A 16,733-nucleotide genomic window follows, 5' to 3' on the forward strand; every position below is an offset into this window, starting at 1 on the left:
GTCTATGAAACAAAGGGTCATTGTGTGCAGATTGTGCGCCTAGATTTCTGTCATACCTGGCAATATGACAAACCAAAATTTAATGGAGTGTACTATGATGTCCACGTTTATTTCATATTATATGTATAAAGTCCATAAATAAATACTTTTAATGGAATCAATGACTGTTTCAATATACTTCTTTCTCTCCAATGTACATAATATTTAGCTTTAAAAATGTCAGCAAATTCTAAGTAATAACTTACTGGAAAAATGGATAAGGATCCTGGGGGATGAGAAAAAAAGGTGAAACCGAATCATAGTACTCTGCAGTACATGACAATAAATTAATGTAATCTGTGCCCAGTGTTGGTCCCCTTATTTATGGAATATAATGCTTTCAGAGAAGGTTATACTAGGATATCTGGGCTGCATATTTTAGAATGAAAGGTTGGATAGGCTAGAGTTGAATCTGCTGACATTTCAAAGAGGAATGGGAACTTGATTGAACAATTTAAGATCCTGAAGGGTCTTGACCCGAGGACATTATCTATTGTGAGAACATTTAAAATTCAGTCGCAGTGTCAACCATTCAAATGTAGATGAAGCATTTTCAATTGTAAGAGGTCATGAATAGTTGGAACTCTCTTTCTCAAAACAGTGGCAAAATCTGAATCTTTAATTATTATTGCAGGTAGATAGTCGATAAGCTAGGCGCTGCAAGGATACTGTGGGTGGATGGGAATGTGAAGTTGAGGTTGAATTTGGATTAGCCAGGATCTTATTAAATAGCAGAGCAAGTTTGAGGTGCTCAGCTGCCTATTTTATGTTCTTTAAAGGAAACTTGATATAAAGATTTTTTTTTTTTTTTTTAATCGCAAGGCTTTGGGGAAAGAACAGTGAGGAAAGGTAAAAGAAATACTGCTAACCATGCAGTACAATGGGAAATGGGATGCGGCATTACTAAATGTATCAACATATAACTTGGACTTTTGGAAGAGAGCAAGATCTTCAGGTAAAACAGCTTCATGACAACGCAGTTGCGGCCATATTTTGGACATTAGACATTTCAGATACCGTGTAAAAAGATGAAAATAATTTTCCAAGGAGCATTCTGAAAAACTTGCACAAACTCATTATATAGCTTATGCAATCCCGTGATGACATTCCGCAGGACTTTTCCACCAACGTTGTGCATACATGAATTCATCAATCAAGAAAAAATGCAAAAATGTGACAGCTAAAAATGCAGCAATGCAAGTAGGAAGGGGAAATACAATGTTTGTGCACTGTGGTCAAAAGAAAGATACCTAGGAAAACCAATATGCTTACCTGGGTTCCAGGAGGCTGATTCGTTCAATAGCTCTATTGATCATATTAGGCTTTACTGAAGAACACTGTAATCTGCCATTCATGGCTGGGTCTGGTGAATGCTAAATAATGGAATAATTGAATAATTAAAAAGAAATTCCAGAACAAAAGAATCATTCATTCAGATAATCTTGTTACAGTTCTATCATATTTTCATTCAAATGCATTTTAATTATCTTTGTTCGACAAAGCGCAAGCTAATTTGTCAAGCGTGGGCTATTTCTCCAGAAAATCGAACTCATTATTTCCAAAGATATAGCCGTGTAAATCTTTCCAAAAACTCCTCACTGGTTCTTCTATTGTAGCATTCTTAGTACAGGTTTATTATGGTCATGCATACCAAGATACAATGATAAACCGTGTTTGCGGTCATATCATACCATACACGAGTACAAACGAGCCAGAGAGTAGTGCAAAGAGAAAATACCAGAGTGCAGGATATACTATTAGTGCTATAATGTTATAGTTACAGAGAAAGTGCAGGTAAAATAAAAAGGCCATGATCTGCAATGAAATAGGTTGGGAGATCAGGACAACATCCTGGCCTGGAGGGGGACCATTCAGTGGTCACATAACAGCAGGAAATCAGCTGATCCTGATGGCTTGTCCTTTCAGGTTTTTGTGTCCTCTGCCCAACAGGAGAAGAGAGGAATAACCAAGGTGTATATAGTCCTCAATTACGTTGGCTGCTTTCCTGAGGCAGCTTTAAATGATGGGGGGGGGGGGGGGGGGGGGGGGGGGGGGGGGGGGGGGGGGGGGGGGGGTGATGGGAGGGAGGGGAGTGTGCGGTGAATAGGGCCACGTCCACGACTCAGCAATCTCTTGGCAGAGCTGTTGCCAAGCCGTGCAGTGATGCATCCCAATAAGATGCTATTTGCAGTGCATCTTTAGAAGTTGGTAAGAGTTGTTGGAGATATGCCAAACCTCCTTAGTTTTATAAGGAAGTAGAGGTGTTGGTGTGCTTTCTTGGCCAGAGCTTCATTGAGATTGGTCCAGGACAAATTGTTGAGGATATTTACATCTAGGAACTTGAACCATTAGAACAACTCCATCTCCACCATTAATGCTGACTGGGCCATGTACACCACCTCATTTTCCAAGTCAGTAACTAGCTCCTTTATCTTGTGGACATTGAGGTTACTAAGCTCTCTTTCTCCTTCCTGTTCTCTGTCTTGTCATTGTTCCAGATCTGTCCCACTACGGTAATAGTCATAGTCATAGAGTGATACAGTGTGGAAACAGGTCCTTAGACCCAACTTCCTCACACCAGCCAGCAATGTCCCAGCTACACTAGTCCCACTTGCCTGCTCTTGGTCCATATCCCTCCAAACCATGTACCTGTCCAACTGTTTCTTACATGATGGGATAGTCCCGGCCTCAACTACCTCCTCTGGTAGCTTGTTCCATACACCCATCACTCTTTGTGTGAAAAAGTAACTCCTCGGATTCCTATTAAATCTTTTCCCTTTCTGCAAACTTGTAAATTCAGCTAGAGCAGAATGTGGACACACAGTCATAAATATATAGGGAGTATGGTAACTCTATGTAAAGTATGGTAACCACTACTGCGCCACTGTGTCGGCTCGTGGTTTTCTTATAACCAATGTGGCTTCATATAGCTGAAGGTTAATTTCTCTTGTCATTACATACTGTTTGCCAACACAATGGTGCTTTTGTTACTGTGTTCTGCTTTTCCATGGATTTCAGCACATCTTCGTTTTCTTTCTGCATGGCCTGGAAAACCACTGACGCAGATACATCTGGATCCTTCACATAGCATGTATTCCTTCTTGCTGCAGAAAGTACCCTCTCATGGCACTCTTGATCTGAAAAAAACCCACTTGATTATTAAATAAACTAATAATATGTTTTTAAGGTCCAATATCAATAATGTAATTATTGAGTTATGCAAAGGAATGTAAAGTCTCGAAACAGGAGGATCCAGGTTTTCAAAGAGGGCTCTGATAAATATGTGTAGAGTAAATGTGTTTAGCCTAGTCTGACATTTTATCAATCATGTTATTTAGAAGACATTGGAAAATATGAATTTGAAATCTAAATGCTGTGGCATATATGCACCTTCAATTTATTTTGCGAAAAAAAAAATCAACATGATTCCATATTCTAAGTTTATACTGTTATACACGCTTATAAGACAGCAGGGTGACACTTCTAAAGATAAAATGCTCTGTTTGTATCGCCCTACATCAAAATGAACCTTACTTGAAATCAGGTTTGCTTGTCGGTTAGAAGCAGGAGTTGCAGTACGATCAAATGATTTACTTTTCACTAGAAGAGGTTTCATAGGAATGTAGGATGAGACATCATCTTTTCTTGCCACTGCTAGAAGTTGTTCTTTGCGTTTGCCTGTAGATAGATGCATTGATGAATAATTTGTTATTTACGGATTTATCTTACCTTGTTATTAGATAGATCAGGAGTTTAATTAATTCTATTCTCGCCTAAAATTCTTACCTGAAAGAAAACACAATGTAAATTGTCCCTATAGTAGAGGATAGTGCTAGAGTAGGGGGATCATTGTTCAGCACAGATTCAGTGGGCTGAAGGGCCTAGTTCTGTTCTGTATCTCTAAACTAAACACCCTTTCTGAACTTCCATCCACAGTTAGTACTCTGCATTTTTTTTCCTCTTCATCCTAATTGCCCTGATACTGCCAAATTATTTTGAACACCACCTTTGAGGATAACTATCCCATAATATATGCTGTAACTGATTTATGTTAGATCCAATAATATCATGTGTTATACAAATTATATTCGAAAGTACAAGAAATGTCCATTTGGAGATTTGGCATGTTGCTAACTAAACTACTGAACTTCTACAAAGTTCATTATCAATGACTGCATTTTATTAGTCACACTTTATAGAACTACGATGCAAAATGAATCTTACCACCTTGTCCTTCCCTAAAAACTCAGTTGTTTTTTTTGTGGTGTTTCAAGAAATATCACAAAACAGTTATATTTCAGTCATGTTGTTTAAAATACACACACTTGTTACTAAAACACATCACATTATTTTGCATTCCATATATCGTCAGTATTTAAAAATTGCCAAAGGTATTAATCCAAAACATTATTATCAATCATGCTGTGTATAAAAACAATACATGTACATTTAGAATTCTCGTAATGGCAGAATAAAACAATAGGTTTATCAAATCTTATAAACTTACTTTTCGTATTAGGACCAAAATCAAGGACAATCAGATCACCAGGGCGTAGTTTTGCCTCGGGGTTTTTCTGGAAAAATTCTTTATTAAGCTGCATATCTTTCAAAGTCTCGGTTGGCTCTGGAGTTTCAATCTGCTCCAAAATGTCATCTGTGAGTGCAGAGTGACTGTCCGTTTAGCAGCCTCACAGATCCCAGTGGTAGGAAGCTGTTTAGGGCCTCTGGTCCGTTCTTTTAAGCTCGATATCTCTTGCCTGTCGCTCGTTTTCCAGGTGGAGTTTGATCTTCTTCGCATTGTCCTTGGCCATCCTGCGAATTGGAGTTCTCATTGGCATTGCTTTTCTCCTCCTCATTGAGCTGGAGATCATCAGACTGCTGCAGGCTTTTTCTCAATAGCTAATACAACAGGTGATCATAAATAAAGAACTAACAAATACAAGAGAAAGTAAGCAGTTAAGATGATGATCATTTGTGTCTTTCACGCTTACAAAAGACTTCAGTCCAATGTTACAGAGTTGATTAACAACTAAAATGTGGATGGACAACAAAATCAGAATTTCCCAAACTCCATGGTCATCGATATCTCTTTGATCAAGAGACTGGATTTAGTTTTTAGCTTTTTAGGCGCGTGGAAAACGAGGGTAGGGAGGCGCCAATAATCCTCTCTGCCTACCCCAGAGCCTTCCTGTCCGAGCAGTTGCAGGTGCGACACGTATTGATGCGTACGTTACAGACTCCACCGTGCCCCTGTAGAAAGTCCACTCAGGAAGTGCAGTCGCTATCCCGTTTCACGGTCCCAGTGGTGTTCCTGGACCAGGTGAGGTTGTCCGTTATCTGCACACCGAGGAACTTTATGCTCTCCACTCTCTCCACTGCAGTGCCACTAATGTTGAGCGGTGTATGCTCTGGCTGCGCCCTCCTGAAGTAAGCCGTTAAGATGACGATCATTGTGTCTTTCATGCTTACAAAAGACTTCAGTCCAATGTTACAGAGTTGATTAACAACTAAAATGTGGATGGACAACAAAATCAGAATTTCCCAAACTCCATGGTCATATAATTTTCACTGGATTTAGTTTAGTTTAGGCGCGTAAACAGACCTACCGGGTCCATGCCGACCAACGTTCCCCGCACACTAACACTATCCTACACACACTACGGACAATTTACAATCTTACCAAGCCAAATTACCCTACAAACCTTTGGAGATCTAATGTAAAATGAGGTATTATATAGCACAGATTTTATAATTATAAAATAGGAACACAGATCCACATGCGCAATTTGTATAATGATAATATATTAAAACGGTCATGCACACCTTAATATCTTGCATGTTTAGCAGTATTTTTTCATTGCCAGCATCACAGCATGTTTCAGACGTCCTTAATGGCTTTATGAAGGAAGACTCTGATAACGTACAAGAATTGCTTCTGTGTCTGGAAGAATTATTAGCAAGATTCTGCAAGGAATTTAGAAAAAGAAAATTTGCAGAGAAAAATTACATCTTGAAGCACAGGCAAACATTTGGTTCTGACCCAAACTGTGACCTAACCATGTCCTCCAAAGAAGCTGCCTGACCTGTTGAGTCACTCCAGCATGGTGTTTTTTTTTTGTTGCAAACCAGCATCTGCAGTTCTTTGTATACTGTGGACGGTTCGATTGCAATCATGTACAGCCTTTCCGCTGACTGGTTAGCACGCAACAAAAGCTTTTCACTGGACCTCGGTACACGTGACAATAAACTAAATCATACCAAATCAAATCAAATATTTTTAATAAAACATTTAAAAATCACATTCCACGTTATCGAGCAGCATCTATTGTTGCCCAGCTCAACACTCTGGAATTATTGTAGCCCCATGTAATAGATTTCTGAAATTCTTGAACCACTTCATATTCTTGTAAATCCTATTTCAACTTCAACCTCTAACCAAGTACTTTTGTCAAAATTTCCACCAGGTTTGTGTGCACTTGTATTTTACATGTCTATTGTGCCTAAGGACATACTTTTATTTTGAAAGTGCTATCTAAATCCAGGTTTGTATGGGATACATATCATTCTTAGATTATAAAGATATTTCTTCCTGCTAAAAAAGTAATTCTCCTGCAGTGCCTCTGTGAAGAGCTTGCAACCAGATAAATTAATTGAACGTTAGCAACAACTTTTGAGATTCACGAATTTAGCCAATCTTAAATGAGATTGACTAAACTTAAACTTAATCAAAGGTTTGCCACACCAGAGAAGAAATAAGGGAAAATATGTATCTATTCAAATGGATGTTGAAAGCAATCATAGCCTCAGAATTTTTCTTAGGAAGGGATGAGAAGCATTTAGTCTACACTGTGAATTACCACAGAACTGTGGAGGCCGTCAATATTATAAGGCCAGAATAGAACATTAATAGTCAGGGGTTTGGGGAAAATGGGAATAGGGTTGTATTAGAATTGATTGAAGAAGCTTGATGGGCCGAATGGCCTAATTTGTAATTTTGTGAGGATACAAATCAAAAACATTTGATTTGTCAAGACATTTTTGGAAATTTCATATAATCCTTAAAGTTTTTTGTAAGTTAAACTGTGATCGATTTATGGAAGGAAACATTTGCAAGAATTAAAATAAATTTTTCGCATTGGCTAGACTGTGGTAACATTATATATTATAATCCAGAATTAACATTATTCATTTTAAAATGGGAATCTGTTGTTTTAAATTGGGAGAAGCTCATACAAACATTAAAGATCGCAAGAATTAAAATAAATTCGCCTGTTGGCCAAACATAACATTTAAGCTCGCAAGATACAACTTGTGTTGTGCGTTTTGTTTTGACAAAAAGAAAACATGAGTTACCTGAGAGCAATTACACATTTCCTGTGGCTCCATATTAACACTTTCATAAACTTCAAAATCATTAGAGTAATCCACAGGTGAACCAAGGTGTAGCTGTGGACCTTTCTCTGTTTTAATATGGACCGAAGACTGTAACAAAATGCCAGTTATATAGATCAGAACAGGTAAATATTCTGACATTAAACTAGAACACCACACAATTTATTCTTCTGCTTACAATTTAGAATTTGATTGATTTTATGTGATTCAATCCACACTGTATTTCTATCAGGGCTCAAATATTTGCTTATATAATACTTTCTATATAGAAACATATACATTTGTTGATAAAAGTCCACACTGAAATCTATAACAACAAGAACTGAATAATGACAGAAATATTTCGATTAATTTTCACATTTTTAAATCATAAAGTGAAAATAGTAGTAAAAAAGTAAATTATTAAGTTGATTAAAGCGAATTCCAAGCTAACAAAATCCAACTTTGAAGTTATGTTATAGTTACTATATCCAGATCATACACTCTGCAAATGGGAATGTCGTTTTTAATAGCCGTCAATGATTCTACTGTCAGTCAAGATGAGACATCAGACAATAAATCTGTAATATACTGAAATCACAGAGGCAACCTCTCTCAAAAGTGTCATTAAACTGAGAAATACCCAAGAGATTTAACTCTCTAAAAACACTTAATATTACACTTGGTATTGCAGTAGTGTAGTTCAGAGACTGCCTCGACTGTGGGTTGGAGAGGGGGAGGTCACACAGCTGTCATTCATGTTCAGAACAAAAAATGACACAGACTTTAATATGCGGGAACTTTTATAAAGGCCTGTCTGATTGTAACAAAGAATATTTAGTTTACTTTAGAGACACAGCAATGGAAACAGGCACTTCAGCACATCGAGTCCATACTGACCACCGACAATTGTTCACACTAATTGCATTTTATATAACTAGTGTATTCTACAATGGTTTACTCCAATTGACTGTACCTGCACCCAGCCTTTTCGCTGAACTTTGTCTGGAGCAGTTTGGGTTCTACGTTTTAGAGATTCTAATTCTTGTAGCTCTTCGGTATTGAACGGTGATCTTGAAGCAGAATCTAAAATTAATTTTGAATACAAAAATTTTAATGGATAAATTAAATGTGAACACAGCTTATTGATTCACCTGATAACGTTTAAAACCAGTGAAATTCGTGGGTGGTAACTTCTTAAAGATTTACATTTTAACATATTAGGTCCCATCCCATCCTCACCACAAGGTGCATTTGAATCATATAATTCCCGACCTTACAGCTGACTAGAAGGACTCAAGAAGATGGCTCATGACCATTTTCGCACTGGCCACATGGGATGGGTTTGAGTCCCGGGGCCGTCGAGGGCAAAGGGAGACCCAGAGTGGAGGGCCATTGGGAACAAAAGGGCCCGGCGTGGGGGGACGGACGTCATGTACAATGGGAGATCGGGCCCAGAGGGCCGTGTCGAAAGGGGGGGGGGGGGAGGGGGTATGGGAAAGACCACTGGGGCCAAATATGGGGTACTTTGTAACCTTTTCGGCACCCTTTACAGACACTTTGTATGCCTATGTATGCAAAACAAAGCATCTCACTGTGACTTGTCACATGTGACAGTAAAAGTATCCAATCTAATCTAAATGGCAGCCTAACTGGTGACACCCACAAAGAAATGAATAAACAAAGAAGAATTGAGATCGTGGGTGGGCAGGTCATATAGCCTGCTCCTATCCGTAACAACTTTCAGCTACCTACAGTTAAGCTCTCTTTACTCAATTATTGCACATTCATCGTCCTCTTCCCCAAAACATACTGGATTCCCTGTTCATATCTGGATCCACTAGTGACTGCTGAAACAACAGATACACTTCCATTGACTAATGCATGGAGTGTAAACACCATACAGTCAAGTTGGGTTGGCAAGGTCAATTTTATGTTCTTCATGATTTGTGTTCTGCTATCTTTCAGATGAGCTTTAATTTGAGCTCCCACCTGCTCTCTAAGATGGATGTAAAAAAGATCCCTTCACGCCTTCTTGAAAGCAAGCATATTATTCCTGAAGCCTGGATCAATATTTATCCCACAATCATTAAAATCCAATTATTAGATCATTAATACATTAGTCTCTATGGACGTTTGTTGTGTGCAGATTGATTACTGACCGTGTTTCTTGCACTGCAACAGTGATTACTTTTCAACAAGCTCTTACAATAAAGCATTTTAAGATTATGAAATCCACTTTCAAATTCAAGTCTTTCTTCCTTGAATACAAAAGACCTTTGTAATTGCCTTCAGACTAAAGCCTCGACAAAATAAATGTGTCCTACCCTAAAAAGATCAGAAGACTGTAGATAAAACAACTTACTTTATTTCCTAAGCAAAGTAGCTACCAGGAATCAGTGAAGCAACAACGAAAAAGATAAAACTGAAAGATAGAGCATTTGAAAGGAAACTACTTCATATCAATAGACAATAGACAATAGGTGCAGGAGTAGGCCATTCAGTCCTTCGAGCCAGCATCGCCATTCACTGTGAACATGGCTGATCATCCACAATCAGTACCCCGTTCCTGCCTTCTCCCCATACCCCTCGACTCCGCTATTGTTAAGAGCTCAACCAGGTAATGATGGATCCCAGCACTGTCCAAAGTTCCCAGTGTCAGGCTATCTGAACCCTCCTGTCTCACAGGGAGGAACTATATTTGAGGTTTCCCAAACCTACCGTGTCAGAACCTTTAGACTTTAAAGACACAGCGCGGAAACAGGCCCTACGGCCCACCAAGTCCGCGCCGTCCAGCGATCATCCCGCACACTAGCACTGTCGTACACACACTAGGGGCAATTTACAATCTTTGCTGAAGCCAATTAACCTACACCCTGTATGTCTTTGGAGTGTGGGAGAAAACCGGAGCACCCGGAGAAAACCCACAAAGGTCACGGGGAGAATGTACAAACTCTGTACCGACAGCACCCGTAATCCAGATCGAGCCCGGCTATCTGGCGCTGAGGCAGCAATTCTACCACTGTGTTACCGTGCTGTCCCTAACCTGAAAGATCACGACCAAGCAACCGAAGATAGACACAAAAAGCTGGAGTAACTCAGTGTTCTAGTATCCTAGTGAATGTGCCAGGTACAAAAAAAATGAACAAAGTAAAAGTTCCATAAAGAAAGTTTTAAAAATTGCGATAGATATCAAAAAGGCACAAAATATTTTTTTGCAATCCCATTGAGAAAGAATGTGAGCAATCAAGAGCAACGTGGCCTAGCACAAAAATGGATGATGTGATGTTAGAAATGAAAATGTATATGGGGCAGCACAGTAGCACAGTTGTAGAGTTGCTGCCTTACGGTGCCAGAGACCTGGGTTCGATCCTGACTACGACTGCTGTCTATATGGAGTTTGTACTTTCTCCCTGGTTTCTCCGAGTGCTCTGGTTTCCTCCCACACTCCAAAGATGTACAGGTTTGTAGGGTCATTGGCTTTGGAAAACATTGTGAATTGCCCCTAGTGTGTAGGATAGTGCTAGTGTATGGAATTGATCGCTGGTCGGCATAGACCCGGTGGGCTGAAGGGCCTCTAAAGTCTGTAGTCTTAAGTAAAACAAGCAAACGACTGATGTACTGAATGATTACTCAGTGTTGATATTTACAGAACAGGACAACAATGCTATTAAGGGCATCTCCAGGAAACCAGTATTGATTCAGGGAAAAAGAACAGCAACAATGTGTGGAAGCAAACTACAGTGAAGAGAATAATGGGAAAAAGTGCGACCAATGCTCAGGATAAGGATTTTTTTCAACATAACATATAAAGGAAGTAGGTGAGAACAAAGTGCAACATAATCACTTATAATCACAATCTATTACAGAGGCTGGAAATCATAAATAAAAGAGAAAACATTGGAAAGATTCAGGTTACAGTTTCAAGTGCATGACCTTTCATGAATCTGATAAGAATCTGTCTCTCAACTTTTATAGTTTCTGAAAGTTTTCACAATTTGAGAATTGTTCCTTTAGGTTTAAGAAAAGCAGCAAGTTACAGACCAGTTAGCCACACGTCGCTTGTCAATAGTTAAAGATAGAGGAACTAAAACATTTAAGTTGATCAGAGCAAGATAAAAGCGAGTAGATATGGGGAAAAAAATCAAATTGCTGCAGTAACTCTGCAGATCAGACAGCATATGGGAAATAGATTTAATTGGTGACAAAGTGTGAGGTCATCAATTCTGGACCTAAAAAGACTAAAAGCAGTGGGGATCCAAAGAAAATTTGTGGTCGATGGAGATAAATAAAAAAACGTTGAGGGTACATACATAGCAGGTTGAATGCTGGCTCTTGCAGGTTATCTGGAATACGCGAGGAAAGTCATTATGCAACAGTTATACAAAGCCTTTGCGAGACTAGAGTACTGCAAGCAGGAGCTGACACAATATATAAAGAAGGATATATTGGCCTTAGAGGGAGGTTGTTGGGATGATGCTGGAGGCTGAACCACAAGATTATAAAAATATAATTGTGTTCAACGGAGTTAAGGGAAAATTGATTGAAGTTTTTATATTAAGAAAAACGCATTGTTTTTTACTGGTTGAGAGTCCAGGACAATGGAATTTACTTTAAACGCTCGTGCCTGTCTTTCAGATTCTAGGAAACATTCATAGACAAATATTTCTCACTCCTTTTCACAAACTTCAACTAAGTCGAGGTCAACTGGCAAACGTAAACTTCTGACCGAAAGCCTTCTGATAACTGATGATAATAATGGATAAGATACAGAGTCAGGCGCACAGAGGTTTGTGGAAAATAAGCCACAATGAATAACAGAAAATGGCACAAGATTTTGAGCCAAATTCCTATTTGCTTCTTCCTTAAATGTAATTACTCACCAGCAGTCCATACCGCTCTTGAAGTTGCCTCTAATCTTGGTTGTCGCTTTAATTCAGAGTTGGCACCATTTATATAGATGGAAAACCCTTGCTCCAAACACTCCAGTTGGATCTGTTTGGAATCTTTTGCCTTCAACCTTTTCAATAATCTGAGTATAAAATAACAACATAAAAGGATTGCAAATGCTTTAAATCCAAAACTAAAATGAAAATTGCTGGAAACACTTTGTTACGGCATGATAATACATAAATGAAGGAATGTAAAATGTTGTGAAATGTAAGGACAAAGGTATGACCCTACCTGTTTGCACCACTAGAAATAAAACGTCACAGGTCAAAGACATGTTGGAGAAATAGGTGGTTCTGATACGCAGAGAAACGAGTGAATTAAAATTATAAAACTCGACTTGGAGCCCAGAAAGCTCCAACATGTCCAGAGGTGAGGAGTTGCTTCCCAAATTAACATTAGCTTTGTTGTAACGATTTAGCAGCACACAGGCATATAGGTCAGGATGGAATTGGGATATAGAATTAAAGTGACAGGCAACAGGGAAGTCCAAGATGTTTGTGTTCAGAACACGTCCTGACTATGGGTGCTGCCTGCACGGAGTTTGTACTTTCCCCCAGTGACCGCATGCGTTTTTCCCGGCTGCTCCAGTTTCCTCCCACACTCCAAAGACGTACAGGTTTGTAGGTTAATTTGGCTTCAGTAAAAATTGGAAATTGTCCATAGTGTGTAGGATAGTGCTAGTGTGCAGAGGTCGCTGGTCGGTGTGGGCTCGTTAAGAAGGAAGGAGGTGAAAGGACAGGTGGCGCCTCACCTGTAGTTACTTGGGAAAGTGCCACTCAGCGTCAATTGAGTGGGATGGAATAGGAGAACGGGATGTCACGGGTGAAACAGTCCCCTTGAAATACAACCAGGGAGAAATACAACCAGGAGAAAATCTGTCTGGTGTTGAAATCTAGAAGTTAGTGGAACTTAAACGATGATCTGATGGAGGTGGAATGCATAGTCCAGGGATCTCCATCCTTGTTCTGTTCAGGAGGAGAAGGGGGGAGAGCAGAAATGGGCTAATACATGCGGCCAACTACAATGGGAGTAGTCAGCAAGAAAAATTGGGTAGCTTTTACATCACAAGTGCCAATCAGTTCCCACGTTGCTGCAAACTGTGTGTGTGCACATTTGAAGTGGCAGCACATTGAAAAAGACAGTGAAATAGTGGCATATGCGACGTGTGATTAGGAAGAGTCAAAGTGTGTGACATCAATTAATGGGCAATGCTGTTTTGATCTTAGCACTGCAATTAATGTGGCTAACGTCAGTGGATCCTGGATATAGGTACAAAACAATATAAAGTAACAATGGAAAAATTAAGTACAGAGTCAGTCATCATTTTACGGCAATGTAAACACTAACAGAGTCAGAGCATCTCACGGAAAGTATTGCTTGTTTCTACAGAAGGTTCCAATGGATAAACATTGTAAAATAATAATGGGAAGGGCAAGAACACAACATTCATATTGACTCCTACAACTAGCTTTTGAGGGAACGTGTATATTCTGCTTACTGATAGGAAACTCATATGGAATTTAAACAGCAAATTTGAGCTGCATGATCCTCTTTCTTTCTGGATATTCAGGAACTCCATGGCAGGCTAGAACGTATAGGTCCATGGGTAGCAGCTAAAAAAAGTATCCCAATGGAAATGGACAAACAGGAAAAAGATTAAACTAATCTGTTCCCAGGCCTGCAACACAAACTGACAAGTTTTAATTCAGCAAGCTCTGGAAAGCTAGTCCCTATGCGAACAACACTGAACAGATTGCAGATGTTCAGTAAATCCTATGTAATTATCCAAGCTAAAACACTCAACTTTAACAGTGGGGAGAAAATAATTGATTTCAATAACAAGGGTCAAAGTAGAAATAGAAGTGAAAGCCACAGGTGACATGACTATTGCTCACAGCTTTGCAGCACCATCTTTATAAGATGTGAAAAACAGTTAAAAAAATGCAATAGAAATAAAAAGTAATTTGGTAATTTAGTCAATGCTTATATACTGGCAATAATCTTTAAAATGTAAATATATTAGACATTTAATGATTAACCAACGAGCATAACTTTTTTAATTTTTGCCCTCCTCGCCAATTAATTTCTCTATGTAGATGGGGCATGTTGGCCGGCGTGGACTATTTGGGCCAAAGGACCTGTTTCGTAAATAAGCCGCTGCAATTCCTTGTTTCTACACCAACATCTATGTTTACTTTGCAATAATGCGAAACAATTAAAATATTGCAATGCAAGTACAATAGATAATTTATTCATACATGCAGAATTTGGAAATGTGTTTATATAAATCAAAGAGAATCTCTAAATAAGACACATTTCTAGTCAACATAGCCAAATGTCAACAGTACGATAAGCTGAAAAAGACTATTGCGAAGAGATTTATTTCAGAAAATGCTGCAGATATAATTCAATAATAACAGTACTTATGATACACAGACATATTACCAACTCCACCACTAAAATTTGGCTAGTCTTTTTCAAGAGCCTAGCAAATTAACTTTAACATTTGTACATCACGGAATGTACATCAGGATAAAAAGCATGAATATTACCTGTTCCTGTATTGAAGTAGTATCAGGTGCTGATCATGTTTTTCATCAAAGTTCATTAAAGTATTTTGGTCAGGTTGATTTTCAGAAAATACCTAAATAATAAATAAAACTTTATTGTGCAACAGATTCACAACATTTTTTCCATTCTTCAAAAAATGGTTCAAGTTCTTTGACATATTTACTTAAAGAATGCTGGAAATATTTTACCAGTCAGGCAACATCTCCGAAGAAAGGAACAGAGTTAATATAAATGTGTACGTACAGATATACAAAATTAGGAGTTGATCACTTAGGCTCTTGAGCTAGCTTTACCTTAAGAGCCAGTCATGCAGCATTTACCCTTCTGCCCAATGCGTCCATGCATCCAAGAACCAGTTCCATTTGACTGTTTAGCCCATTTCCCTCAAACCTTTTCGATCCATATAGCTAAGCTCGGATAGTAGGGTGCAGAGAGGTGATCTTAGAGGTATATAAAATCATGAGGGGCATAGATAATATGAACTGTCAACAGTTATTGTTTTCCCCTAGGGTAGGGGAGTCTAATAACTAGCAGACCTACATTTAAGATGAGAGGGAAAGCTTTGCACACAGAAGGTGGTGGTATGTGGAATGAGCTGCCAGAGGTAGTGGTAGAAACAGGTACATAGAAACATAGAAATTAGGTGCAGTAGTAGGCCATTCGGCCCTTCGAGCCTGCACCGCCATTCAATATGATCATGCCTGATCATCCAACTCAGTATCCCGTACCTGCCTTTTCTCCATACCCTCTGATCCCTTTAGTCACAAGGGCCACATCTAACTCCCCCTTAAATATAGCTTAATTACAATTACAATATTTAAAAAACATTTAGATAGGTACATGGAAAGAAAAGATTTAGTAGGATGTCGGTCAAACACAAGCAAGTGAGACTAGCTCAAGTAGGCAATTTGGTCAGCAGTTGGTCCAAAGGACATGTATCCCTGCTTTATGACTCCATGGCTCTAAATTGTGCAGAACATATATTTTTTAAATTTCATTGACCCCATGTATAAGAATTGCTGGTATTCTTCTAGAATCTGGACTATCCACAGCGTACCAATTCTCACAACTCTCTCGCTCACATTTGCATCCATAAAGATTATAATCTATCATTCTGGTTTCTCCATTTTAATTTAATCTTTTCTGATTCACCTTTATCCTACTGAGATGATTTACGTTTACATGGCATGAGGTTTACGCACTATTCTGGTTGACAGAGACCTTGACATTGTCCATCCCATTATCCACATTTTTACCTCTCACTTCTGCTTATGAAAACTCTTTTGTTTTTTCATCTTCCCATGTCCTAACTCCATTCCCAGGTTAAGTAAGTAAGTAAGTTTTATTTATATAGCACGTTTTAAGTCAACTCGCATTGACACCAAAGTGCTTTACATAAATTAAATAATAAGTTCCATTACAAACCATAAAAAAAAAGGTTAAAAAAAAAAAATGAATAAAATGGACACAACACATTATAGAGTTCAACACAAACGTCCCCCCCACAGCAGAATCAAAACTTTCCACTGCGGAAAGGCACCAGAAAGTTAAGTTCTCTTCCTCTGTGAAACACCCGAGGTCGGGACCCATTTGTGGCCTTGCAGCCAGTCCGATGATTTTCAGGACCCTCTTGCCGTGAAGATGGAACTTCGGCGTCGGGTGAAACATTCCTCAGCGGCTTGGAAAAGTCTGGAGCGGCTGCCACCTCCCCGGAGACCTGGGCACTCGTAGCCCTCAGGCCGCACCGGTTGGAACTCCGACCCCGGCAAACTCGAACCCTGGCTCTGCGGTGCTCCAAA

General features: G+C 39.0%; 1 protein-coding gene across 1 annotated transcript in view; it reads right to left on the reverse strand.

Annotated features, from left to right (window-relative positions):
- LOC129706758 (katanin-interacting protein) overlaps nucleotides 1–16,733 on the reverse strand; it is a 58,800-nt gene that overhangs the window by 36,148 nt on the left and 5,919 nt on the right. Inside the window, exons 3-12 of the mRNA XM_055651221.1 lie at nucleotides 14,916–15,007; nucleotides 12,294–12,442; nucleotides 8,387–8,496; nucleotides 7,393–7,521; nucleotides 5,863–6,003; nucleotides 4,848–4,938; nucleotides 4,547–4,693; nucleotides 3,574–3,717; nucleotides 3,001–3,176; nucleotides 1,312–1,412 (exon numbers count right to left, since the gene is read on the reverse strand). Of these exons, the coding sequence (XP_055507196.1) occupies nucleotides 1,312–1,412; nucleotides 3,001–3,176; nucleotides 3,574–3,717; nucleotides 4,547–4,693; nucleotides 4,848–4,938; nucleotides 5,863–6,003; nucleotides 7,393–7,521; nucleotides 8,387–8,496; nucleotides 12,294–12,442; nucleotides 14,916–15,007 (1,280 nt within the window). The remainder of the gene's footprint in view (nucleotides 1–1,311; nucleotides 1,413–3,000; nucleotides 3,177–3,573; nucleotides 3,718–4,546; nucleotides 4,694–4,847; nucleotides 4,939–5,862; nucleotides 6,004–7,392; nucleotides 7,522–8,386; nucleotides 8,497–12,293; nucleotides 12,443–14,915; nucleotides 15,008–16,733) is intronic.

This window comes from Leucoraja erinacea, chromosome 20 (genome assembly GCF_028641065.1).
Source record: "Leucoraja erinacea ecotype New England chromosome 20, Leri_hhj_1, whole genome shotgun sequence".
Taxonomy (NCBI): domain Eukaryota; kingdom Metazoa; phylum Chordata; class Chondrichthyes; order Rajiformes; family Rajidae; genus Leucoraja; species Leucoraja erinaceus.